Source organism: Chelonus insularis, unplaced genomic scaffold, assembly GCF_013357705.1.
Source record: "Chelonus insularis isolate UGA/USDA-ARS -01 unplaced genomic scaffold, ASM1335770v1 contig_135_pilon, whole genome shotgun sequence".
NCBI classification, from domain to species: Eukaryota; Metazoa; Arthropoda; class Insecta; order Hymenoptera; family Braconidae; genus Chelonus; species Chelonus insularis.
In genome coordinates this window covers 193,033-218,716 of record NW_023276376.1, presented here as the reverse complement: position 1 = coordinate 218,716, position 25,684 = coordinate 193,033, and the positions used below count along the sequence as shown (strand labels likewise).

At 29.6% G+C, this 25,684-nt stretch overlaps 5 protein-coding genes across 6 annotated transcripts; 2 read left to right on the top strand and 3 right to left on the bottom strand.

The window, feature by feature from the left end:
- Window positions 1-3,472: 3,472 nt before the first annotated feature.
- On the bottom strand, window positions 3,473-5,017 carry Tap42 (immunoglobulin binding protein Tap42). The gene is given in 2 exon segments (XM_035095787.1): window positions 3,473-4,135; window positions 4,137-5,017. Coding segments are annotated over 2 exon segments (1,077 nt in total). The 5' UTR covers window positions 4,662-5,017; the 3' UTR covers window positions 3,473-3,583.
- Window positions 5,018-5,280: 263 nt separating this feature from the next.
- ND-19 (NADH dehydrogenase [ubiquinone] 1 alpha subcomplex subunit 8) lies at window positions 5,281-6,442 on the top strand. The gene is made up of 3 exons (XM_035095538.1): window positions 5,281-5,560; window positions 5,832-6,007; window positions 6,119-6,442. The coding sequence occupies exons 1-3, from the start codon at window positions 5,432-5,434 to the stop codon at window positions 6,327-6,329; spliced, it is 516 nt and encodes a 171-aa protein (XP_034951429.1). The 5' UTR covers window positions 5,281-5,431; the 3' UTR covers window positions 6,330-6,442.
- An 852-nt stretch (window positions 6,443-7,294) lies between these two features.
- Mgat1 (alpha-1,3-mannosyl-glycoprotein 2-beta-N-acetylglucosaminyltransferase) lies at window positions 7,295-10,174 on the bottom strand. 2 transcript variants are annotated; one of them, XM_035095722.1, is made up of 11 exons: window positions 9,942-10,174; window positions 9,725-9,849; window positions 9,331-9,433; window positions 9,161-9,267; window positions 8,848-9,090; window positions 8,614-8,752; window positions 8,328-8,556; window positions 8,153-8,257; window positions 7,993-8,083; window positions 7,747-7,917; window positions 7,295-7,683 (listed from the first exon to the last, which is right to left on the bottom strand). In XM_035095722.1, the coding sequence occupies exons 2-11, from the start codon at window positions 9,824-9,826 to the stop codon at window positions 7,570-7,572; spliced, it is 1,404 nt and encodes a 467-aa protein (XP_034951613.1). In that variant the 5' UTR covers window positions 9,827-9,849; window positions 9,942-10,174; the 3' UTR covers window positions 7,295-7,569. The 2 variants fall into 2 exon arrangements, with proteins under 2 accessions (XP_034951613.1, XP_034951612.1); XM_035095721.1 differs by having other exon boundaries at window positions 9,725-10,174.
- Window positions 10,175-10,305: 131 nt separating this feature from the next.
- On the bottom strand, window positions 10,306-14,028 carry Coq8 (ubiquinone biosynthesis protein COQ8, mitochondrial). Its single transcript, XM_035095720.1, is given in 13 exon segments — window positions 10,306-10,894; window positions 10,988-11,088; window positions 11,146-11,298; window positions 11,365-11,567; window positions 11,647-11,809; window positions 11,888-12,003; window positions 12,081-12,105; window positions 12,107-12,166; window positions 12,236-12,360; window positions 12,426-12,645; window positions 12,728-13,303; window positions 13,413-13,607; window positions 13,926-14,028. Coding segments are annotated over 12 exon segments (2,109 nt in total). The 5' UTR covers window positions 13,605-13,607; window positions 13,926-14,028; the 3' UTR covers window positions 10,306-10,719.
- Window positions 14,029-14,575: 547 nt separating this feature from the next.
- On the top strand, window positions 14,576-25,331 carry LOC118074425 (uncharacterized threonine-rich GPI-anchored glycoprotein PJ4664.02-like). Its single transcript, XM_035095638.1, has 4 exons — window positions 14,576-14,598; window positions 14,930-16,881; window positions 17,124-19,949; window positions 20,026-25,331. Exons 1-4 carry the CDS (start codon window positions 14,576-14,578, stop codon window positions 25,329-25,331), a joined length of 10,107 nt encoding a protein of 3,368 aa, XP_034951529.1.
- Window positions 25,332-25,684: the final 353 nt, after the last annotated feature.

Here is a 25,684-nt window from a genome sequence, read left to right as displayed (position 1 = left end):
CTGTTAAAAAGTAGAGTCTTCTCGTCTATAAAAGAAAATATCTTTCATGTAAGGTAAATCTACACTTTCAAGAGAACCGGAAAATCGTATATATGAGTAGCTACAATTCATCTAAAATAATTTATCATCATTTTTGTAAACTCTTGTTCAATGTGAAAATAAAATAAAAAATATTCCATGAGTCATATGTGAAAATGATATAAATATTAAGTATATACTTTTCAACTGTATGCCATTTAAACTTCTTAAGCTCAACTATTTAATTGAAACTTAATTGAAAAAAAAATTGAATAAATAAAAAAGTATTAAAAGGTATGAAAGATAAATTAGTTCCCATGTGAGTATTCGAGAACTATTACAGAAGGGATGGATCGTCGTTTTAATTAAATCCATGCTCGACTGCCGATGGTCGAGGCTTGAAGAGCGACGAGTACCCCCGAAGGGAGTTTGTCATCTACCCGAAAACGGATTAACGCGACGTTGAGTAATTCTCTACACCCCAAGGGAGTGACTGTCCCAAAAGTGAAGGCACAATCCAACAAAATTATCCAATGTTCGCAAAAGTAAGTATATGTATACATATGTGTATATTGTACACTTTTATCAAATAATTACTCATAAAATTATCATACAAATATTTTGTAATTAAAGTAATAAATGATAAAGAGATATAAAAGGTCGAAAATTCTTTTAGAAATATGATGATGTTAGATTTAATAAAACAAATATTTCTCTTGAAATTTCATCAGAACTAAAAACTTTAGAGAGTAAAATATATGTAATAATAAAATTAGAGTATCCAGTATAAGTGAATATCTTAAAGGTTCAGTGCACAAATTAGCCACAATTTTAATTGAATCTCTCAGGTAAAGGGCGCTTAGAAATTGTCTATAGTGAAGCCTTCGGTCCCGTACGGTCCACGTATTCCGGAGTGGATCTCTATAAATCCTCTTCCGCTTCACCCGATTCTCTTTGCTCTCTTTTACGCTCTCGTAGTCTAGTTGAACGGATCTCCTTCTCTGGTCCCCACTTGCTTGCGGCTGCGAGGTTCCGGACTAGAATTTCCGGCTTAGCTTAAGAGCTAATAGCCAGACTCACTAGCCCCCTTTTTCACGCATCTTTCTCTCTTTCAATATAAAAGTCACTTGCTTGATTTCTTTTCAACTTCGATCGAGGTACTTTTTTCTCTCATGCTCATTTTTATCTATCTTATACCTAAAATAAAAGTAGCTTTAATATCTATCATTATATTGAATATGAAATAAAACTTTTAGTATTAAGAAAATGCATAAATAAATACCTGAAACTTGACAGAACAAAAGCTGATATGAAGTTTTAAACAGTTAGGCTGTGTAAAGTGCTTCAATCATGCTTCTACTGGCAGCTAAAACACTTAGAATATTCCAATGCATATGACGATCAATAAATTGACGCAATTCCTAGAAAGCCAGTCCGGTTAGGGATCCTTCTATATATCTGCTATCATCACTATTCTCCAGTCATTATCATGCTCATGCATGTTCTCTTCTGACTTTTTTTGTTGCCGTGCAGAACGACTACGGATATTTTTGTTTCTACTATCAAAGATAATCTAATATGATCCAGCGTCAATAGTTATGTCGATATTTCTTCAATTCTATCAGATAACTTGATTTTATCAGCAAAATCATGTAATGATGATGATATAATAAGGGCTAATTGAAGATTAAATACTTATGAAGAGTGAATTGTATTGTATTAAATCATACGAAAATTAGATAAATAAAGCCGCCAGAGAATGCAATTATGGCTGAAATACTAACAATGGTGTGATCATCTAAGTATAAATCATAGCAGGCGGTCAGGGCAACTTGGAGAAACAGAGAATGTATACTTTAATTATAATACTACCATAAACCGAGATCCTTGTCCCTGTCTGTTAGCTTTACATCGCGGAATTTAATTATTTCACTAACAGCTTGAGTTGCTATTTTACTTACTAAAATATTATGCTCCTTAATAAATTTTCAAAATTAAATATTATATTTTTTTAGTATTAATAATTAATAGAATAATGAAAAGTTTGTAATTAATTCTCATCATAAATCAATCCATTATAATGTATTCTTATCAATATGTAGAGAAAAAACTCAACATGTGATTCTAAAAAACGTTAAAAGTAAAAAAATTTTTCAGAAGTGTAATATAATTTTAAAACCCTTAAACATTCACTTGATAACATTTCAACCATATATTTGGATTCTATCTTTTGTATTCATTTCTCCGTTTGTCACTACCTTTCTTTTTATTTTCAAGAAAGAAGAATCAAGTTGTGCAAGTCTGATAGATAGAACAAAGTTGAAATAAGGTACTGTATAAGGTACAGAAAAAGACGAATAATAGAAAGAGAATACGATTACAATTGAATCGACATTCTATACTCACTTTGGTGGTTGGAGTATTTCATTTTACTTGCAGGATACGATACGTTTTATATTCATGATTCATTAAGATTTCGCGCCTGTTCATTTGGAAGAGAAACGACGGATTTGCAAATTTAATTGTTTTAGTTCAGTTGCGGTGAAATAAGATTCAAGAATTTTTAATCTTTATATATTTATTATTGAAAGCAGATGACAAACCCGTTGAATCATTCAAGTTAATATTTAATATGCAAATGAAAAATTAATTTTAAACTCAAATAAAAAATGAATAATTACTTAAATAATTATTTCTTCTTACTTATTTATTGAAAGTATTGTTTGGAGGAAGATCGTTACAATAAAATAGTGAAGAAAAAAAATGATGAAATGAAAAAAAGATTGTAAAAAACTAAAAAGACACTGAATTATAAAAAAAGAAGAAAATCTTGATTAAAGTGGGTACTCAGAGGTAAATTCGAAAAAAAGGAATCGCAAAAACATAGAGGAAAATTCCGAAAAATCCTTTAGTCGAGCCATTAATGGTGGTTTTTCTTAAATCTCTCAATCCTACCCTTCTACATCACTCATCGAGAATTCCAGCTAAACTTTGAGACAAGTACTTGATTTTCTATCGACATGATGATTTCAACAAGAGCTATTTAAAAAATTGGGATTTCAATCAATCGTCGAGAGTAAGTTTATGACACAATGAAGAGATTGGTAGAAAAAAAATTTAATAAAACTTACTTAATATGAACAACTCAAGTTCTTACCTCATCTACTTTGAACTTTGTCTCCTTAATCACTTTTCTCAAGCACACTTTATCATACTTGAATGATAGTATCATTTATTTCAATTTATTATTTAATCATTTAAATTGTGAAAATTATCATGTTATTGGGTATAATAAATATTTTGGAATAATTAAATTAAAAAATTATTCCCTCATAAAACTGTCATAAAATAAATCAAAAATTTCAAATGTTTTCTTTCGCCCGTCATAAAGTTTTCATTGAAGTAATTATTGTAATAAATAATAAACGGTTGTGAAATATAACAATTACAAGACTTTATGATCTAATTGTCATTTATTAAAATACAAATAAAATAGGTATTAATTACTTACACATCGATAACATTTATAACTATAATTTCAGTTCAATATTATTAATTAAATTTTTTAACTTCTATTGTATCTATTACCCCAGCCGCGTTTATGTGTATCTTTATATTCATCCATATCACGCATATGTGCAAGATACTCTTCATCATCTTTTTCAACCAATTCTTCTTTCTGGAGAACTTCAGGATCTTCTTCCAAAGTATCTTGATTATTTGCCATATCTTGAAGGCTCTTTTGTCCAACTGCAGTTTGTCCTGGACCACCAGGAGCCCATTCTCCATCAGCAACTTTTTTCTCATAAAATTCTTCAACGGTCATTACCGGTAAACTTGGATATCCAGCTCCAAATACTTCCTTTTGTGCTAAATTACGAGTAATAATTACTGACTGTAACTTAGGGGTTTTTACATCCTTCTTTTTATCTGATTTTTCTTCACGCTTCATTGCACTCATGTGTTTCAAAATTTTTCTTTCTTCATCAAGAGAAACAATATCTTCTATAGCTTGATAAATGTATAATTCAATAAGTGTTACAAAGTATTGCCTTTTTGTTTCATCATCGATATTTGGATTATTCATATTACTTTTAAGTGTCTCTAATTTTTCTTTTCAGTTGTTTTTGTTGTTTGTATCGTTGAATTTTATTTTTTCTTATGTTTACCATGTCTTCAATCATTTGCGTCTCAGATTTGGACGTGTTTTCTTCATTGTTTTCTTCTTTGTCATCGGAATCTCTTTTCTTCAGTGTTGGAATTTCAATATTTGTTATACCATAAGCTTTAACTCGTTCAAGAAAATCGTAAAAATAAACTTCAGCTACATCAACATAATGCAATCGGTTTTCTCGGTTACAAAGTTTTGTTGTTAAAGTTCCAAGTAATACAGGAAGAAGAAAATATTTCAAATTTTCTGTTGGAACTTCATCAAACTCTTCATTTGAACTGAACATGTCAGCTAATGAAACCAACTTTGTTGCATTTTCAAGCATACTCATACATTTTTTAATATCCACTTGTACTTTTAAACTGTTTGTTGGTTCATCTGTATTCATTATATCATTGTATAACTTGAAAGCTTTATCGTATAAATCAGATAAACTCTCAGTCATGTCATCATTTTCATTAGATGAAGCCATTTCAATGGTATTGTGATGTTTTTATTTATTTTTCACTGTTAATGATTGTTGATATTATACAATCTTTTAAATACCACCTTTTGTTTAAATTGTTCAATTATCAAGTTTATGGGATGTTTTTATGTATTTAATGCAAGTTTTGTGAAACGCAAAGAAATCAAACCATCACTAACCTCAAAACGCTGATGAACAATCAAGTAATCATGCACCAAACAGTTTATATCAAATAACGCCTCTTTTCCAGGTGAATATCATGAACTGACAAGCCCATTTAACAGTGATAAGAAAATGCATAACTTATCAATGTCTAAAAACGAAGAACTTTTTCACCGCTAACATGTACTGCGTACGAAACATCGCTAATCTAGAAAACTCTTCAACCAACAACAATAGTTCTTTTATTTGATACTCAAAGCGCTTGAGTACCTCAAAATATAATGCGCAAAAATTCAAATCGAGGAACAAATTTTCTTTTTTATTGAAATTTTCTATAAATAAATTTTGACTTAATAGTTTAATAAAATATAAATATTAAAAAAATTGAATCACGTCAACTTCAAACGCTCAATGTAAATTTTTAATTGTTGTTGTTGGTGTACATATACATATATAAGACTTTATCATTGTTGTTCATGACGTCACAGTCCAACTTCTTTCTAACCTATATGCACCCAAATTGAGTGCACATAGGTAATTATAAAAAAATTAAATTAACAATTGTTATTAAATAATTATTGGCATTTCGTTATTGATATTACATAAAGAAAAAAATGGTTGTAACTAATAAAACTGCTATACCTACTGAAGAAGAATTAACCGTTCAAGAAATAAATTTATCGTGGCCAATTCTTCATGCAGCATCTTTTTATGTAGGAAAATATTGTGAACCTTACAATAATGTAAGAATTTTCTTTTTAATTACAATTAATTTGATTCAAAAATTATAAGCAAAGAAATGAAACAGTTAATTCGTAAAGCTATGGTAGAATGGACAATTCTAATAATCTTGCCTCTTATATAATCAAAATGTTGTCTTGTCAGTAAACTGCAAATTTAGAATAAGTACTGTCAAGTTGAATCTTATTATTTTTACTGATTCCATTATAATGACAATAATTATAAGTAATATTACAGCAAAGATACTTACTATTTTTCATACATTTTTTTTAGGAATTTCTTCTATGTCAAAAGGAAGAAAAAGATGCTACTAAATGTGTAAATGAAGGAAAAGCAGTCACTGGATGCGCTTTAGAATTTTTTCGCAAGCTCAAAAAACACTGTCGCCAAGAATTTGATCAATATTATAATTGTCTTTATAAATCGAGTTATGACCTTTCATTTAATCAGTAACTATTTTAAATTAAAATTATAGTGATTGAACAAAAGTTCAATTCAAAAAAAAATTGCAAAATGATTGTATAAAAATTTATCTTAACTGATATAAAAATTCGTTTTAGCTGCCGTAATACGCAAGAAGTATTAGATAAATGTGTTTTGGAGCATATGAATGTAGAACGTCCACCATTCGGATATTTCTGTGAAGTAAAGGTACACGAAACAACAAGACCAAAGCCTGTAGAAAAAATACCAGAATATCCAACAGTGCCGTCTCTTCCTCCAGATGCACCTAAACCACCAGCCAGATTTGAAGGCCGATGGATGGTGTAAATCTTATGGATTAAAATCGATATTAAATTTGAATAATCTTCAAATTGTTAGTCCTTGTACGTACTGGTTTGTACACAATAAACTCTTATAGATAAAATGAATATTTATAGAAACTAGTTTATTATCTTAATTATAAAATTAATTCAATTATATATCAGTAAAATCAAATTATTAAATTACTTTCACGCATTTTCAGGAAGATATTATTTTAATGTATAATACAATAAAATATTCTTTAAAAATAATTCTAACGAGACTGCTTGTTTTTTATTACAATATTTAACCACATAAATTATGTAGGTTATATAAAATATGAAGAGTTTAATGATAGTTCTGAAACATTATTTATTTATTTTGTACGTTTAAAACATATAATATATAATTTCAAAAACATTATTCACAATAACTCCTATGAATGTATTCTTCAACAATTATTAAGTTCAATTACAATAATTGTAATAATTACTTTACAATTTTTATAAATATCCTTTATAGGAAATGACATTTATTTGATTGCAATTAATTTTTATTCAAGAAAAACTCAATGAAGTACTAAAATTTACACGTACAGTAAATTTTATTGGAATCTACTTATTCATTATTTTTTTTTTGTTATGAAAAATTGTCTCCCATATTATTTTTTTTAACTTTCTATTAATTTTCTGTGCTTCAATGTATTTACACAATAAAAATATATAATAAATAAAAAAAATGAATGAATCATTTTTAAGTTTTTTCAACGCGAAGATTAATTATTACACAATGAATAATTAACTTTGTCAAATGCATCTTAGTATCATATTTCTGTTTTTTGTTTGTCACTAATTGGGAGGTAGTTTAGATCACAGCAAAGTTTTTCCTTTGGCTTTTGAATAGGACATTAAATGTGGAAAACTTTGCTAGGATTAATTGATTGCAAATAATGATTATTTTTGTCATTTAACATGTCTTAGTCTCTTTTTAAATTATTATTTTGATGTTTAAATTTATTATCTACTACTTTCTATAAAATAAAATAATTATAATTAATAGAATATAGAAAGGACCAGTCTTTCTTCCTCAAACATTCTCTAAATCTAAAGTACACATTTCTTTTGGAAGAAATCTTAGATTAAATTCTTTACAGACTATGACGTTATTTTATGTAGCAAAAAAGAAGATTAAAAAATGTACACTTCGAAACTTTGACTGTTCTAATTATCATTATTTAAAGGTCACGATTATAATACTAAATTCTGTGTTAGCTCCAAGTAATATCGTAGCCATTCCAATTAGTATTAGGAGCTAAATGGACTCGTCGATTATTATAAAAAAATGATACAACTCCTCGATAACCAGTTCTTGGAACACCACTCTGTCAAAAAATTTTAAGGTAACATGTAATCATTACTAAATTAAATAAGTGTTTTGTACATACTCGAAAATCATCCATTAACCCAAGCATCTTTGCAGTATTTTTATATGACTGGCGAGTGTGATATGGTATCCTAACCGGTCCAGGTGTTAAGATATTACCAGATTTAAGATCACTATAAGTTACAATTGGTGAATGGTAGACTTCTTTTACAAAATTTATGTCATAATTATCCTTGAATAAATAATTAATATGTAAATTATAATAAATTATAAGATTATTTAAACTATTTGATTTTCATTTGCTTACTTTTAACAAATAGCTTAAGTTCATTTTTGTGAAAGGCACGAATTTATCGTTGAGTTTAATAAATTTTAAATGTTTTTCATAAAATAGCCCACTGAAATATAAATGATCATATTAATAATAATTTACAAATGTATACTCTATGAGTTTGAAAATACATTACTTGCTAACTCCAACTTTGCCAAAAGTTCTTGTTCTTGATAGCTCTGGCCTAATACAAGATCTGTTATTTCGTTGTTCTGGTTGTCGAATCCAATCATCCCAATATCTGTAATTGTTCGAATTTTAGAAGAAATCATCAATGAATGTAATTTAAAACTTTTACGCAAATAACTAACGCTTTGGGCCATTTAGGAGAAAGCTCCATCCACAAGTCACGTGTAAGCATCCATCCAAGACCCGGGAAAAAGTCTGTACGATATAACAAGTGTGGTGCATGTTCATCAACTAGTCCTGATTTTCCATTATCATTCCATGCTGATACACACCACAAAGTTTTATCTATAACTAAAAGGGGGTATGTGCCCAAAAAATACTCAAAAAAGTCAGGTGCCACATCCAAGTCATCTAAAAATGCGTATTATAAGATTTTTTTATTTAAAAATTTTTTTTTATTAACTTTACCTTCAACTATTATTGCGGTATCAAAGCCATACTCCAAAAAGATTTGATTTAAAGCCCAGCCGTAATGCCGAGCAATTTTGAAATACCCTTTAAATTTTTTCTCTCTGGGTGGTATATCAATATCCGATTGATCGGGTTGCTAATTAAATGATAAAAATTTAATTAAAAATTAATACTTATATATTTTCGTGAAATTAAATGACTATAAGATACGTTATGTCAAAATTATCATACTTGTATATAAGCCACTTCATCACCATATGATTTGATGATATCAGCTGTTTGTTGGTGTTCACAATCTTGAGATACAATAATAGGAAATTGTTCGGCGCTGGGTCGCAACTTTATTAATTGATTCAAGCATCTTTGAACTGTTATTCGATTACAAGAGAAAACAAGAACTGCAATTATTGGAGCATCATCCGATAGTGTTTTTTTTGCTGCTAATGCTTTTAGTTTTTCATTTTGTATCTCTTCCTACATACATCAAATTATTTCACTAAAAATATCTAATCTATAACTAAATTTTACTTTTTTTTATAAATACCTTAGTCTTTATAGTTTGTGTTAACTCATTTTTATCGATTGCATTATTAGTTAAATCTACATTTTTCTCTTGTTTTGTCGTTTTTGCTGCTATTTCCTCTTGTATTTCTATAAATATTTATTAACAGTTAAATATCATTCGACAGCAAATTATTTAATAAATATGCTTACTTTTTTGTTGCAGCTCGATCAAACGTTTTAACAAAATTTGATTTTCAGATATCTTTTGATCGACTTGTTTTTTTAGATTATTTATTTGATTTGAAAGGATATTCTGTAATAACAATTTTCTTAAATCATTCATTCATTATGAAATAAATTAGAAAATTGCTTTGACAAGCTATGAGAATCAGTGAATGACAGACCACGGATAGAATAGTTAATTAATTTCACTAACATATTATGATTAGTTTAATTGAAAACTCATATTAACCAAAAATGTAAATAATAATTGAATAAATAGTCTATCTTTCATTGTTCTACAAATATTTAAATTTGTAATCGATTTGATTGAAAAATAAATTTTCTAGTACTCAAAAAGATGGAAATATGCATTTGATACTACCTTGTCTTGTTTTCCTAAGGGTCGATCAAGGAATAGAAAATATGTGATAATACCCCATATAAATATAGACAAAAAAAATAAACTTATTGACCTTTTCCGCATTGCAGAATTAAATGTCACCTCATCTAAAAGTATTGTCACAACTTCATGTCGAATATGAACAAAGATAAAAAATGTAGCCATTCAGGTTGATAAAAAATGAAAACGTGGCACAAACCATTGTGTAGTTTAATAATTCTATAAAGTTCCGTGTTATTGAAAACTAAAATTACTTTTTATTTACAAGTCTTAAAATATCTTTTTTTCTCTTTTATCATTGAATATTGAACTTAATGACAGTCATTAAGGAGAATAATAATCATCAATTCATATATCAAAGAATTCCTACGTATTTCACCATGTGTATTGTTGTACAAAATTGTTTTTAAATAATTAGACAAACTGTCATTATTTCTAACCACACTTCATTGATACTTTTCTACATTTTCTCCTTCACTGAAATTTTTAAAATGACAGTATTTTCAAAAGAAACTAGTTGTTATTATTTGCTTGACGGTTAATGTAAATCAATTGATGTTTTCTTTAATAATTATAAATAAATTTATTTTAAAGTTGTCTTCTTAATGATTTTTAACTATCTGATAACACTTGAATGTAATTGACATCTGTGTGAGTATGTGTACATATAAGACTGTGCATTTCGTATAATATATAAACATTTTGTACGTTCCAACCATTGACGGTTATAGCCGTCACATATATATATATAAGCAAAATAGTGAATGCAACACTGAACTCGTATGGCTTCATACGGTACTGTTCTAAATTTGCGCGCACTATTTAAAATCTTTTATTAAAAATATTACATATTAAGCAAAAACTGCCTCCAAAATATGGTAAAAAAGCATATCTAATACTTATTATACAATAAAAGGTATATTTTATATTTTATTTTTAATTATGCAGCTACTAAACTAATCGCTACGTAACTAAACTCATTTCAAGTGATAATTGTGATATATTTCTCTGAACATATCACGACAATTAATTTTAACTTTCAATTTTGCACATAACAAAAATATTCCCGATAGTTTCCGATGTAAGCTATATATCTGTTCTGGGGGAGGACAAAGTCTGTGAGTGATAATTGTAGGCACCAATGATTGCATTCTAAAACAAAAACATAGAGATAAATATTTGTTCTAATACATAGAAGAAGAAATTAATATAAAAATGTTGAGATTATATAAAGTTGAAAATTACTTTTTTGTTACATTTTGACCCCCAAAATCGTACTTATTTGTATTTTCACTGAAAATTTCTCCTAAAATCATGACTGCATCAACATGTGCTTTCTCCATGACCTAAAATAAAAATTATCATTATCATATAATGAAACTGATTGAATTTAAACTACTCGCCTTTGATTCATATCCTGTTAAAAATTTCATTTCTCGTGAAAGATTTAAAACTTGATCTCGATCGCCTTTACTAGCTGCATCAATTATTTCAATATAGTTATCCATAAATTCCTTCTCATATGATCTGCAAGCTCCAAAGTCGAGCAAAATTAACTGAAAATTTCCATATTTTTATTATTACGAACTATTTTATTTCAGTACTTTAGTTTCAAAATATACCTTTCCTGATTCAATATTATAAAAAAAATTCGACCAATTAGGATCTGTTTGCATATATAAGAAGACAAATAATTCTTTTAAACAAAGATGCATAATTAGTGTACAAATATGTTCTTTAGTTTCCATGTCCATATCTGCACATTTATCTACTGGAATACCATCTATTAACTCTGTAGTCAAAACTTGCTTAGAAGACAATTCATCTATAAACAAAAAAATACAATAAGGATTTTATTGCAGTGTATATCCAATACGATATATTTGAATAAACAATAAATCTACCTATAACAGACGGAACGTAGTACTCCGGATAAGGTGCCAACAATTTTTTGAAGTGTTTTGAGCATTCAGCTTCTCGAACGTAATCTACTTCCCATGCTAATTCTTTCTTGGCAACTTCCACCACATTATCTATAAACATTCCTTCTGGAAATATATTCCAAATCTAAAGAAAGCCAGTATCGTATAAGAAAGAATTTTAGTCTATTATTAATCAGTATATTTAAATAAATGTTTGACATACTTTTAGTACCCCAACTAAATTATCAATATCACTTTGGATGCCCTCTGCTACTCCTGGATATTGTATTTTCATGGCAACTACTTGATCATTTGGAAGTGTTGCTAAATGAACTTGTCCTAAATTTATAAAATTATTTTTTCATATATTAAATTCACAATAATTTTTTTGAAATCATTGAAATAGCAATCACTACCTATAGATGCAGCAGCAAATGGCTTTTTCATCAAAGTTCTTAACTTTATTTCTCCAATCAGAGCCTAATTCATTGACTAAAACTTTCTATAATTCAAATTATATATTGAATAGTATGAATGAAAATATATTGACTCAATAAACTTTTATACAAACCTCAACTTGCCATGTTGGCATAAAATCTGCACTTTGTCTTACTCTTTCAAAAGCTTTTTGGAGCTCTGGACTGATAACATTATTATCTTGAATACTTAGTATTTGACCAATTTTTAAAGCAGCACCTAAAAATGATAAAATATTAATACAATGTAAATGAACCAATTGATAATAAAATGTACAGATATACCTCGAACTTTGCATAAAGTGGCAACAATTCTTTCGGCATTAGCTTTTGTTAAAAAAATATTATCTAATGATTGCCCAACACTAGCTTCTTTGAAACCGAGTGTTCGACGTCCATACTCTGCAATAGTACCAATTCCTAATCCTATTCCAAGAGTACCAAAGCTTATCATTCTTTGGATTCTCGAGCTTGGAACTTTCCTTGCTTGTGCTTCCGGAGATAACTTTTAAGAAATGGTAGATGGTTTTTTTTTTTTTTTTTAAATAAAAAAAGTTAAAACCATATTATTTTTCATGAATACTTACAGTTACTCGTGGTTTTATAACAGGCTTCATTTTTTTATTTGAACTCGATTGTATTGCAGAAATTTGTTTTTCACTTTGTGCATGATTATTTTTGTTTTCATCTTCTTTCAATTCTGCTGCTGCAGTTATGTTTGACGAATTTGGACTTTCAGAAATATCTTTATTTTTGATTTTCTTTTCGTGTTCAAGTTCTAATTGTTTGAGTAATAGTTTATCTTTATCACTCAATTGTATTTTAGGAATGGATTTATCTAAAGTACCAATCGTTGCTATTTTTTCTTTTACGCTACTGTATTTTTGAGGTATTTGTACTATATCATGTCTTTCTAGCTTTTGCATCGATTGATGAAGAATAGATGAATCAACTTTTGCATTATTTTCATTTACTGAAACTTCCTTTGGGTCTTTAGCTGGATGATAAATTTTTAATTTCGTTGATTTCTCTGTACTGTTACCAGAGCTATCAACAGGAATGCCAGTTACTTCAGATGTTCTGTGTTTAGTGTATTCAAATATTCCTCTTTGAACAGTGCAAATTCTTTCTACCAACTCTTTTGTTTCATTATAGAATTTTTCCTGTGAGAAATTATAATGTTAAAAACATTATCTTAAAGAAAAATAATCAGTAGAATAATTCTATTGAATTACAAACATTACGCTAACACTCAGCCTATTCGAAACTTACGGGAACCTTACTTGGATCAATTTCTTTGAAATTTTCTACAGCTTTTTTCAAATTAGACTCAGCAGTACTTTTTATGCTGGAATTATCAATTATCCGTTTACATGATTCTTCTTGATTCTTAACAATTGCATTCACAACCATTTGTAAGCCTTTCAAGACTCCAACGATATCTGAATTCCTTGGTTTATTCATTTTCTGAAATATGTATAAATTATTACATAATTAACAATAAATATCTTATTCTGAATAGTTACATTGCACAATAATGCTCAATGATACTTGATTTGACATTATTTCCAAAAATATTACACTAAAATATAAGATTAGTTATAATTAATATTAATTTAAACTACTTGCATATTAAATAATGAAAAAATGAAATAAATATAGGATTATTTATTGTTGAGAAATGATGCATTATTATGGAATACTGATTATTGTTGTAAAATTTTTTAGTTAATAATAATGCAATTGAAATATTTAACTAAAATGAAAATTAATCTGGATAATTACGTTCAAAAAAGTACTTGTCAGAAACAATCCTACCTTATTTCTTTAGAAATTTAGAATAACAACAATTAGCAATAAACAAGCGCGAATGTCGAATAATTTGTAGTCATGTGCTATTACCTACATGCTTACAGACATTTAACTTGGAGTCAGCGCTATCTTTCTTGAACTAACAATAAGTAGAAACAGGTTGAATTACCAGCCACCAATTTATCGTTGGTAAAAAAGATAATTCAACAAAAATGCTCAAATATTCATAAACTCATCAAGTATGCTATTTAATAATTAAAATATATTCCTATTGTGATACTTTTTATTTATAATAATTAATAAACATTGTCGTAAAAAATTAGTTGAGTAAAATAGAAAAATAAAAGACTGTTGTATTGATATATTTTTTTTTGATACTTTTCAAACTTCATGTCTACTAAAGTGTCTGTTTTAAAAACAAACATTATTGTTTTATAAAAAATTTATTATTATTATCTAATTATCAAGTCTTCTTAGCGAAGCTTTATATTTTCAATTTAACATATAAGAATTAATTGGAATAATGATAAATATTATTTTGAAAAATTTTTATTTTTGAAATAATTAAAATGTTATTTGTACTTTTATCACTGTATTATGACATTCAAGAACTATAAAAGCAAATGCAATATTTTACAATTTGCAGGTAATTATACTATAAATTAATATTTTTTTAAATTAATAAGTGTTTATGTGAGTAAAAAATTTTTCAGTTTTCTTTATATTGTTATGAGCTTAATAAGAGGATCGGAGCATGTTGAAAAAAATTTTATTACAAACGGTCAAAGCTTGCAAAAAAGAACAGCTAAGCCAATCATATTTAATACAACTTCCGTTTTAAACAGTGCAGCTTCAACAATTATAACTTTTGATAATCAAATGTGCAATGCTACTGATTCTATCACTTCAGCTGAATGGAATATATCAAAAAATTATTATTTAGTTGATGATGTTAAAAATAATGTTGTTCACAATAGAAATGATAAGAATAAAGAAGTTGAACCTGTTAGTTACAAAATTGGTAGAAGTTTGAAGAAATTTACTCTAGATAAATCTTTTACTCGAGCTCCTGCAAAAGATTTTTTTGGCTTTGATGATGATGAAGATGACGATTACAGAGCATACACTGCAACTATAGAAATTCCTGGAGCAAAGAAAACACCGTTTGATCCTCAAAAATTTTTCTCCGATTATGTTATTCCGACAGCTGTCTTTGAATATGTTGATCAGAGAACAAAAGTTACAGAAGGTTTAAAAATGTCTGCTTCTGATAAAACTTCAACTACTGTTTCCATAATTTCTTCTACTACTCCTAGTACAACAACTACCGAAAAGATTACTAATTATGACAAAAGTAGTACTCAATCCATCAGAATATCTGAAAAACTAGAAACTGAAACTAGTACTCTAAAAGCATTTAGTAAAAAACCAACAACTCAAACAATGAAATCATCATTTTTCTCGGATTATGTTATTCCAACAGCTGTCTTTGAATATGTTGATCAGAGCACAAAAGTTACAGAAGATTTAAAATTGCCTGCTTCTGAAAAAACTTCAACTACTGTTTCCATAACTTCTTCTACCACTCCTAGTACAACACCTACCGAAAAGGCTACTGATTATGACAAAAGTAGTACTCAATCCATCAGAGTATCGGAAAAACTAGAAACTGAATCTAATACTCTGAAAGCATTTAGTAAAAAACCAACGACTCAAACAATAAAATCATCAACTTCTGAAATAACAACTCAAAACATCAAAGAGCCTAACGAAATTGATACAACTATAAATTCTGGAGAAAAAGAAACATCAATTTTACTTGAGATAGAAATAGGTTTAGTGACAAAATCAAGTGTTCCTAATGTTAAGGCTAGCACGGCAAAAACTTCTATTTCTAGTGAAGTACCCAAAAAAATGGAAACTTCCTCACAAACACCTATAATGACATTAAGTACTTCTGAAACATCTACATCTACGCCATCATCTTCGCAAATAATAGATGAGACAACATCTACAAACTTCACGGCTTTTGATTCCACCAAAACATTAGCATCAACAGTGTCAACATTAGCAACTAATGCTGTAGAAAATACAACATTAGAAATAATGGGGTCATCGACAAATCAAACATCTTTTGAAACTACTACTGAAATGCTACACGAAAATATAACAGCGATATCTAATATGACGAGTGTAACGAGCGAGTTAATCCATAGCACAGAAAATACAACCATTGGTTTTAATTTAACAACTGCTGAATTATCAACAAACATCACTGAAACATTTCAAGAAAATACAACTATGTCAATAGATTCGACTACATATTATGCAAATTCCACAATATCGGATACTGAATTAATTACTATGACAACTGAAGGGCTTACGGAAAGGATAGCAAATTTGACTACAGAATTGACTCCAACTATTACAAAGCTATCGTCTATTACAGAATTAAATTTGACTACAGAGTTATCTTCAATTACAGAATTGACTCCGACTACCACAAAGCTATCTTCTATTACAGAATTAAATTCGACTACAGAGTTATCTTCAACTACTGAATTAAATTCGACTACAGAGTTATCTTCAATTACAGAATTGACTCCGACTACTACAAAGCTATCTTCTATTACAGAATTAAATTCGACTACAGAGTTATCTTCAACTACTGAATTAATTTCGACTACAGATGCAATACTTGGAAAAATTGATGAAATGGTGAACATGACTGTCACTACTGAAGATGATAGTGGATGTAATAAAACAATGCAGGAGTTAGAAAAAGAAGGAGAGGAATTATTGAAAACTTTGAATAAGATCCAAGACAAAGAAGGAGAATTAGAAGAAAAGGAAAAAGAGGTGAAACAATTGTTAAAAGAATGGCAAGAGCATAAAATAAGATGTATGGAAAAATATGAAAAGACGAATAGTACGACACCATATTATACATCTTTGTCAAGTTCTGTGTCCAAATGGGCTATCTCAACTGAAACAGAAAAAAATATAACTACAGAATCAATTTCATCAAGTATAATCATTGATAAAACAACAAGTGAAAATATATCCTATTCGTTACCAGAAACTACAACTGCAGGTAATAACACAATTTATTAAAAATTAATAAGATATAAAATTTGAAAAGTTATATAAAATGAGTTAAAAAATATCTAGGTTCTTTCACAAGTTTGAAGTCAAGTCCTATGGACAACTTAACTGAGATTATAACTTCAACTGAATCTACGCTCCAAGAAATGGAAACAAAATTTATAACTTCAACAGAGTCGACAAAGTTAGTAACGTCAAGTCAAATGAAAGAATATGACAATACTACTTCTACAGAAGAAAAAATCACAACATCACTTTCGACATCTGAAATGAGTATGTCCACAGAAAAATTCATGCCAAACTCAACAGAAGTTTTATCGAGTACATCTGAACTTTCATCAACTTTGATGCAGGAAATACAAAATATCACTCAATTTAAGGAGTTATCAGTTTCATCTACTGTAAATTATACAGCTGCAATTTTTTCTACATCAGAAAAAACCTTATCTACGGTAATGGAATTTACAATTTCTCAAACGGAGTTAAATGAATCAACAACTGTTTCACCTTTAGTTTCTTTTACTGAAAATGGTACATCATCAACATGGTTATTTTCTTCAGAACCAAAAGAAGAAGATTTATCGAGTACTATAGAAATTACATATCCTACATTATTATCGATAACTTCTGAAAAGCCAATTAATGTTACAGAAACGACATCTTCAATATCACTTATACAAACAAGTACTGAAGTAGAACAATTAAATTTAACAATTCAAGAAACAACTTTAGAAGAAATATCTCTATTGAACGCAACAACTGAAGAGTACAAAATTAATGAGACTACCAATTTGTACCAATCTTCAACTATCACGCCTGAAATAATAAATATTACGACAATGACAACACCATCACTTTCTTCAGAATTTGTGAAAAATGTATCAATCTTTCCTACTTCAAATTCGAATGCAACATCAGAAATGCCAATAACATCATCGTCATTATCATCATTAATTACTGAAGAAATAGAAAATGTAACACAAACATTTACTTCATCAGTTTATTCTACTGAAGAGAAAATTACAAATGTGACAGAATTATCCACTTCATCGGTTTACTCTGCTTCAGAAAAAATTGAAAACATGACTGAAACCTCTTCTTCGTTATATTCTTCGACTGAAGAACTAGTTTTAAATGTAACAGAGACGTCTATTTTACCAATTTATTCAACTGAAGAAAAAATGGAAAATGTGACAGAAATCTCTTCTCCATCAGTTTATTCTACTGAAGATAAAATTACAAATGTAACAGAATTATTAACTTCATCCGTTTATTCTACTGAAGAAAGAATTACAAATATCACGGAAATATCAACTGCATCCGTTTACTCCACTACAGAAAAAATAGAAAATATAACAGAAATATCTTCGCCACCAGTTTCTTTGACTGAAGGGCAGGTTTTTAATGTAACGGAAAGTTCTTCTTCATCTGGATATATTACTGAAAATCGAACACTAAAAACAATATCAACCGTAGAAACTACCGAAGAAAAAATTATGAATGTAACAGAACTTTTATCGTCATCAAGAACAGAAACTGAAACTACAGAAACTCTTTTAACGACACTTTCAACAGAAGTTATACAAAATAAAACTGAGACATCATTGATGAGTTCTTTAACAGTTCAAAATATTACATCGTCTTTACCATCAAATTTAACATCTACTGAAACAATATCTTCTGAAAAATTTTATTCTTCTACTGTATCATCTTTAATGCCAGAAACAATATCACCTTTAACTAATGTCACTGAATTCGTGGGAATAACAGCAGTAACTGAAAGTAATTTTACAAGTACTCGTAAAGATCTAGTATCTTCTCCTGCAACTTCTGAAAGTTCAACAATACTATCGTCATCTTTTGATACTGAAGAAATAAAAGACAATTTAACAACAATAATGGAAATTACTAGTTCTTCACTATCAGAAGGAACTACGAAAAAAGAAATACAAGAAATTACTCAAGCTTTTTCATCATCATCTCATTATTTTAGTGAAGTAGAAAGTATGACAGATATGCCAAAAATATCACCTTTTACTAAAGGCGAAAGAATAGTGTTTACATGTCCTGAACATAGAACTGAAGCTTCGATTGGTACTTCAAAATTAACAACATTAAAAGAAAAAGAAATAACATCAACAATATATTCAACTTCAGCATCTACTAAAAGCGGTACAACTTATTATACCTCTGAAGTTCCGTCATCTCCAGAAGTATCGACAACTAATAAAACAACTGAGTTTCTTTCTACATCGGCAGAAAGCATTCAGGATGTACTCCCAAATGCTACAGAAACATCATCAATTTCAGTATCCATGAGTTTCGAACCACTAATAAATATAACATCGCAATCGACTGTATTGACTACAGAAATGGGTGTTGAAAATATGACAGAATCATCTATATCGCCATCGATAACTGAAGAGTTTACTTTCTCACAGAAACAAAATATTACATCTTCGATTTTATTAACGTCAACTGTGATTTATTCAACAGAAAAAACGAATACTACAGAGAGTGTACAAGGATCATCTTTTACATCAGAAGAAATATCGTCCATCATTAAAGAAAATGTAACGGAATTTATCTCAACATCATTTACTGTGAAAGAAGGGAGTACTGATACTGAAGAAACATCGTCATCCAACTTTACTACAGAAACACTAAAGGAAGAAAATACAACAGAGCCATTTACATCAGAATTACCATTAAAAAGTGACATTACTTCTGGACCTTTATTTAATATATCCTCGACTTCTATGGAAGATTTGAAAAATTTATCTGATACATCATCTTTTTCATTCACAAAACTAAATCAATCCACAACTCCAATAGAGATGTCTTCAAGTCCATTTACTTTTTCATCGACAACGGCAATTTTAAATATTTCAAGTATTTCTACATTTTTTCATACATTATGGTTATAATTTTTACAAGTTAACATTATTAATAATGTTTAATATTACAGGTACTTCAACATCATTTTTAAATACTACAGAAGAATTAACATCGCCAGAATTAACTAGTAGTAGTGCTAATGAATCACTTACAATGTTATCAACTTCGGAAATAGAGCATTCTACTACAGAATTATTGGAAACTGTCGATAATACAACTAAATCTAGTCCAATTGTTTCTGAGCTTACTTCTAGTTCAATACTTCAAGAACAAACTTCTGAATTGCCACCTAACACAACAACTTCTGAAAATTTTATAAATATGACTAGCTTTGTTAGTTCAACACAAAGTACAATATCTACTACTGTATTAGCTGAAAAAGTTAATTCAACTGTTGAACAAACTACTATTTCGGCAAATTTAAAACCAACAACAAATGTTACATCAATTCCCACATCAATAGAAACCCCTTCTTCAACTTTGTCTTTTATAGAAGAAATAAATAAAACGGAAACTGTTGTAGAATCTTCAAGTTATTCATCATCTGAAAAAGTAGAAACGGTTTCTATTCCTATGGAATCATTTAATACAACAATTTCAAAAATACTTGAAGAAAAAAATGAAACGGAACCATTTACATATTCAACAAGTTCATCGACATCAAAGAAAGTACAATCAACTTCTATTTTAAGCGAAACAATGACAGTATCATCATCTGTTCCATCATCAATATTATCTACAGTAATGAGCTCAACAGAAATACCTTCAACATTTTTAACATCATCTGAATTATCAACAACTAAAATTCCCCTAACAACATCTACAATAGTTTCTTCATCTAAATCGATATCAAGTACTACATTACCTGAAGTATCAACGTCATCAATTTCATCACTTGCAACTGAAACCACTGTAACTATGCTTTTTCCTTCTTCCTTATCTCAAAAAACTGAAATAGAAAATACTACATATTTATCAAGCTTATTGACGTCAGAACAAATTGAATCAACTACATTGCAAATTAATGAAACTGAGGAATCAAATATTACAGAGTTAAAAACAACAGAAGCCTTACTAATGTCATCGACTCTCGAAGGAAGTAACGAGACAGAAGTTTCTGTTAGTACTAGTATAACAATATCAACACCACAGGTGTCAACAGAAACTAGTCCAAGTTTATTAAATAAAACTCAATCTGAACCAAGTCAATTAATATCTTCAACTAGTCCAACGTTAGTATCAGAGTTATCTTCTCCATCATATCCTTCTTCAACTTTATTAGTAAATTTAACCGAGCCAAGTGAAAGTACAATATCAGTACAATTTGCAAGCACAAAGATTCCGGAAACATTCACATCCGTTAATAAGTCAACTGAACCTTCAGTAACTACTTCTGAAAAAATAGAAATTTCATCAGAAGTAACTACATTCAATTTTTCATCTTCTGAAGTGTCTAAATCTTCTACGCTTAGCACATTAATTTCTTCAACGCTATTGGAATCGTCCTTAGCACCACAGTCTTCATCAAAGTCAACATTACCTTCTGAAACAACAATTTCACAAGTACCGTCGTTGACACCTCTGCTAACATCAGAAGTAACACTACCAACTTCAACTTCTACAAAATTATTAACATCATCATCACCGTCCGAATCAACTTCAGAAAATTTTTCATCTATAACTTATTCACTATCAGAATTATCAACAACTCCTGAGTCATTAACGGAATTACAATCAACATCACTAACTACATCAAAAATTTCATCAATATATTCAACATTACCAGAACTATCAACATCACCTATAAAAGCAACAAAGTCAACATCATCTGTTACCTCAATTGGAACTTCTGCATCATCATTATCTTCATTGAAATCTTCTACAAATTTGTCAACTTCATCTGAAATACAAACGTTATCACAGTCATCATCAACAATAACTGCATCTTCAATGTTGACTGAATCATTATCAACAACGCAATCGCCAATCCAGATGTCAAGTATGTTTACTTCGTCAGAATCATCACCGATTTCGATATTAACTAATACATCTATACATCCAACCTCACTATCTTCAACATTCGTTTCGTCATCAATATCATCTTCGACACCTTTGAGTTCAACAAGAAAACCATCTATACTTTCATCATCGACTAAATTATCACCAATAACTGAGGAAATAATGAATACATCTTCAACGATTTCTACATCATCAGAATCAACATCTATCACATGGTCAGTATCACCTGCGACTACTGAGGGCTCAACAGTGACATTTGTTGCATCTTCATCATTGTCTGTAACGCCATTGACTTCATCTACCGGATCACAAAGCTCAACAGAAGAATTATTAACACATTCATTGTCAACTGAATTATCATCGACTACTCCGAATCCAGTACAAAAATCGTCGACTATTCCTATATCATTATCAACTTCGATATTGAATGTAACATCAACTCCATTTACATTATCGGAGTTACTTTCATCATCTGTGACATCTTCAATATCGTCATCAGTTTCATCGAGCTCGATAGAAACATCTCCATCAACTCCAATAGAGTCGGAAACAACAGCAGTATGGACATCAATGAATTTATCTTCAATTTCTCAACCATTATCAAAATCATCCCCTACATTTCTAAAAACTACGGAATTTCCTACAACTTCTCAGTCATCTACTAAGTTATTAATAACCACTCCGTTATCATTTTTAACATCTTCAACATCTTTGGGAACAACAAAAATTCCATCATCAGAAATGTCTACACCAACTTTAACATCTTTCAAAATTTCTTCGAGTTCTTCACCTCTATCTGAAACACATTCAACGGCTTCGACGTTGATAGAGGTACCTACAACTTCTTCAATATCGACAAAACAAACATTAATAGAGACGTCGCCAACTACTTTTATAACGTCAGAATTATCATCAAGTCCATTATTAACCGATACATCAACACTTTTAATTTCATCACCTTCAACACCAATTACATCATCGACAGTTCAGACATCTATAAAAACATCTTCAATAATTTCGGTATCATCAGAGTCATCATCAGTTTCGATATCAACTAAGTTACCAACAGTATCAACAACGATTACGCCATCAATATCGTCTACAACATTGAGCTCAACAGAAATATCTTCACAGTCAACTGAACCAGAATCAACGTCGTCTGTGATGTCTTCATTATCATCGAAAGTACTGAGCTCAACAGAAACATCTTCAATATTAACCGAATTTCCAACGTCATCTGTTATGCCATCAATATCATCTACATCATTGAGCTCAACAGAAACATCTTCAATATTAACTGAATTTCCAATATCATCATCATCTGCTACTTCATCAATATTATCAACAACTCAAAGCTCGACAGAAATATCTTCAACACAATCTGAATCATTATTATCAACTACTGAAATTCCAATGAAAACATCTACAATAGTTTCATCGTCTGAATCAATGTCAAATACTGGATCATCTGAAGTATCAACGTCATCCATGGTATTGAATCAATCCTCAACATCGTTTTTACCGGAATCATCTTCAACCTTTTCAAAATTGAATACAACTTTGCCGTCATCGCCAACATTATCTAAAATATCATCGACGTTAACCGAATTATCATCAGCTATATCACAAACAACTCAGTCTATCTCTACATCTACGTCATCTCCAACTATTTCAACGTTGCCTGAATCATCATTATTAAAATCTTCTACAACTTTAAAAGCAACAGAAATAACATCAACTACATCTCCAACAGAAGCGACAAAAACATCTGTAACATCATCGAATTCATCATCAACGGAAACGTCTCCAATATCTGTATCATCGTCTTTGAAACCAATATTTTCAACATTATCTGAATCTCCTTCACAATTGACATCAACACAATCACTTTCAACGACTACAATATCATCGAAATCTCCATCAACTCTTTCTACTATTTTAGACTCTTCATCAATTTCAACTACGCAGTCATTAATTCCCTTAAAATCTTCAGAATCAAAATCGAGTTTTATCACAACAACTAAATTGTCGTCATTATCATCCACGTTGACAGAATTATCGATGACTCCATTGTCATCAGGAATTACATCGACAGTTTCGTCTTCACCGGAAGTATCTTCAACACCTTCATTATTAACGGAGCAATCATCAATTCCTTCAACACTGCTGAATTTATCTTCATTACCTTTGACACAATCCGAATCAACAATCTCAATTGAATCTAAATCTCCGTCATCTCCTATTTCTCCAACATTAACTCAAGAAGTAGAGGCAGAATCTACATCTACATCTGTGAAAGACACTCCATCAACTAAATTATCGACTGTATCAAAGTCCAGTCTATTAACAGAAATAGAATCATCGACATTATTAACAACTTTAAACGAGTCCAGTTCCTCTACGAAAGTAGAATTAACAACATCATCGATATCTCCTGGCCCTAGTCAGTCTACAGAATTAAAATCAACAACATTTTTTACAACTTCGAGCTTGAATCCATCAACAGAAATGGAATTAACAACACCATCAATATTTTTCAGTCCATCTTCAGAAGTAAAATCATCATCATCATTGCCATCTTCAACTTTAAGTCCATATACAGAAATGGAATCATCACAATTATTGACATCTACGTCGTCATCTATAAAAGATATTCAATCAACAACATTATTAACGTCTATTCCGACTTCATTAGGATCTACTGTTATTACTTCAGTTTCTCCAACATCCACGTCAAGTTTAACGACCGAAGCACAAGTCACTAACTTTACCGATACAAAATCGCAGTCCTCAACGTTTGTTACTCCTAAACAATTATCTAGTACAGAAAATGTTACAGAATTTACAACTGTAACTAGGGAACCATCTACAAGTACTACTTTTTCATCGAGTGAATCATCATCACTAAAGTTATCAACTGCAATAATTTCTGATATGTCAAGTACAACCCTTATACCTGTTTCATCTACTAAATTAATTTCATCTACAACACCTCTTTCTTCAATATCATCAATTGTTTCATCTTTACCATCATCAACAGCGATAGATATATCGAGTTCTATGAAAGAATCTACTGAAACTTCCACGCCAGAACGAATGTCTTCCGTATCGTTATCATCGGAAACAGAGACAACTGGATTTACAGACGTATCAAGTACAAGCATAGAAGCTTTTACATCTTCCTTGGCTGGAATTACGACATTAAAAAATACGGAATCTTCTAGCAAACTTTCAACAACTTCACTCAGTAGTGAAAAAGAAGAAACAAGAATGCCATCAACAATGTCATCGATAACATCGACTGTATTAAGTACATCAGAATCTTCATCAACATTGAAAGAACGAAACAACATATGAAACTAGTGAAGTAACATCAGAAACCCAAATGTCTTCTATGTCTAGTGAATTTATATCTACAATTGATTCAAATGTTACAAGTCAAGCTGAATCAACCGTGATTTCGTCTACAGATAGTACAACAGTAACAGAATCAATGACTGAAGAAGAAACTACGTTAACTAGTACACAAAGTTCAGAGTTTTCAACATTGTCCACATCAACAACAATAAATTTGACGATTACAACTTCTTCAAATACACCAACTCTTTTAACATCAACAACTACGATTCAACCGACATCATCTCTTTCAAGTACTATGAATGATGATTATCCAGAAACAAATACAACATCAATATCTTCAAGACACGATG

Excerpts from the sequence above, each read along its gene's own strand:
- ND-19 (XM_035095538.1), top strand. The coding sequence starts at position 5,432 with ATGGTTGTAACTAATAAAACTGCTATACCTACTGAAGAAGAATTAACC. Across the intron at positions 5,561-5,831 it reads ATTGTGAACCTTACAATAAT|GAATTTCTTCTATGTCAAAA; the intron begins GTAAGAATTTTC and ends CATTTTTTTTAG. Across the intron at positions 6,008-6,118 it reads TATGACCTTTCATTTAATCA|CTGCCGTAATACGCAAGAAG; the intron begins GTAACTATTTTA and ends AATTCGTTTTAG.
- LOC118074425 (XM_035095638.1), top strand. The coding sequence starts at position 14,576 with ATGCAATATTTTACAATTTGCAG. Across the intron at positions 14,599-14,929 it reads CAATATTTTACAATTTGCAG|AAATGATAAGAATAAAGAAG; the intron begins GTAATTATACTA and ends TGTTCACAATAG. Across the intron at positions 16,882-17,123 it reads AAAATATGAAAAGACGAATA|GTTCTTTCACAAGTTTGAAG; the intron begins GTACGACACCAT and ends AAAAATATCTAG.
- Mgat1 (XM_035095721.1), bottom strand. The coding sequence starts at position 9,907 with ATGGCTACATTTTTTATCTTTGTTCATATTCGACATGAAGTTGTGACA. Across the intron at positions 8,753-8,847 it reads ATGAAGTGGCTTATATACAA|CAACCCGATCAATCGGATAT; the intron begins GTATGATAATTT and ends TCATTTAATTAG. Across the intron at positions 8,258-8,327 it reads TCTCCTAAATGGCCCAAAGC|ATATTGGGATGATTGGATTC; the intron begins GTTAGTTATTTG and ends GAACAATTACAG.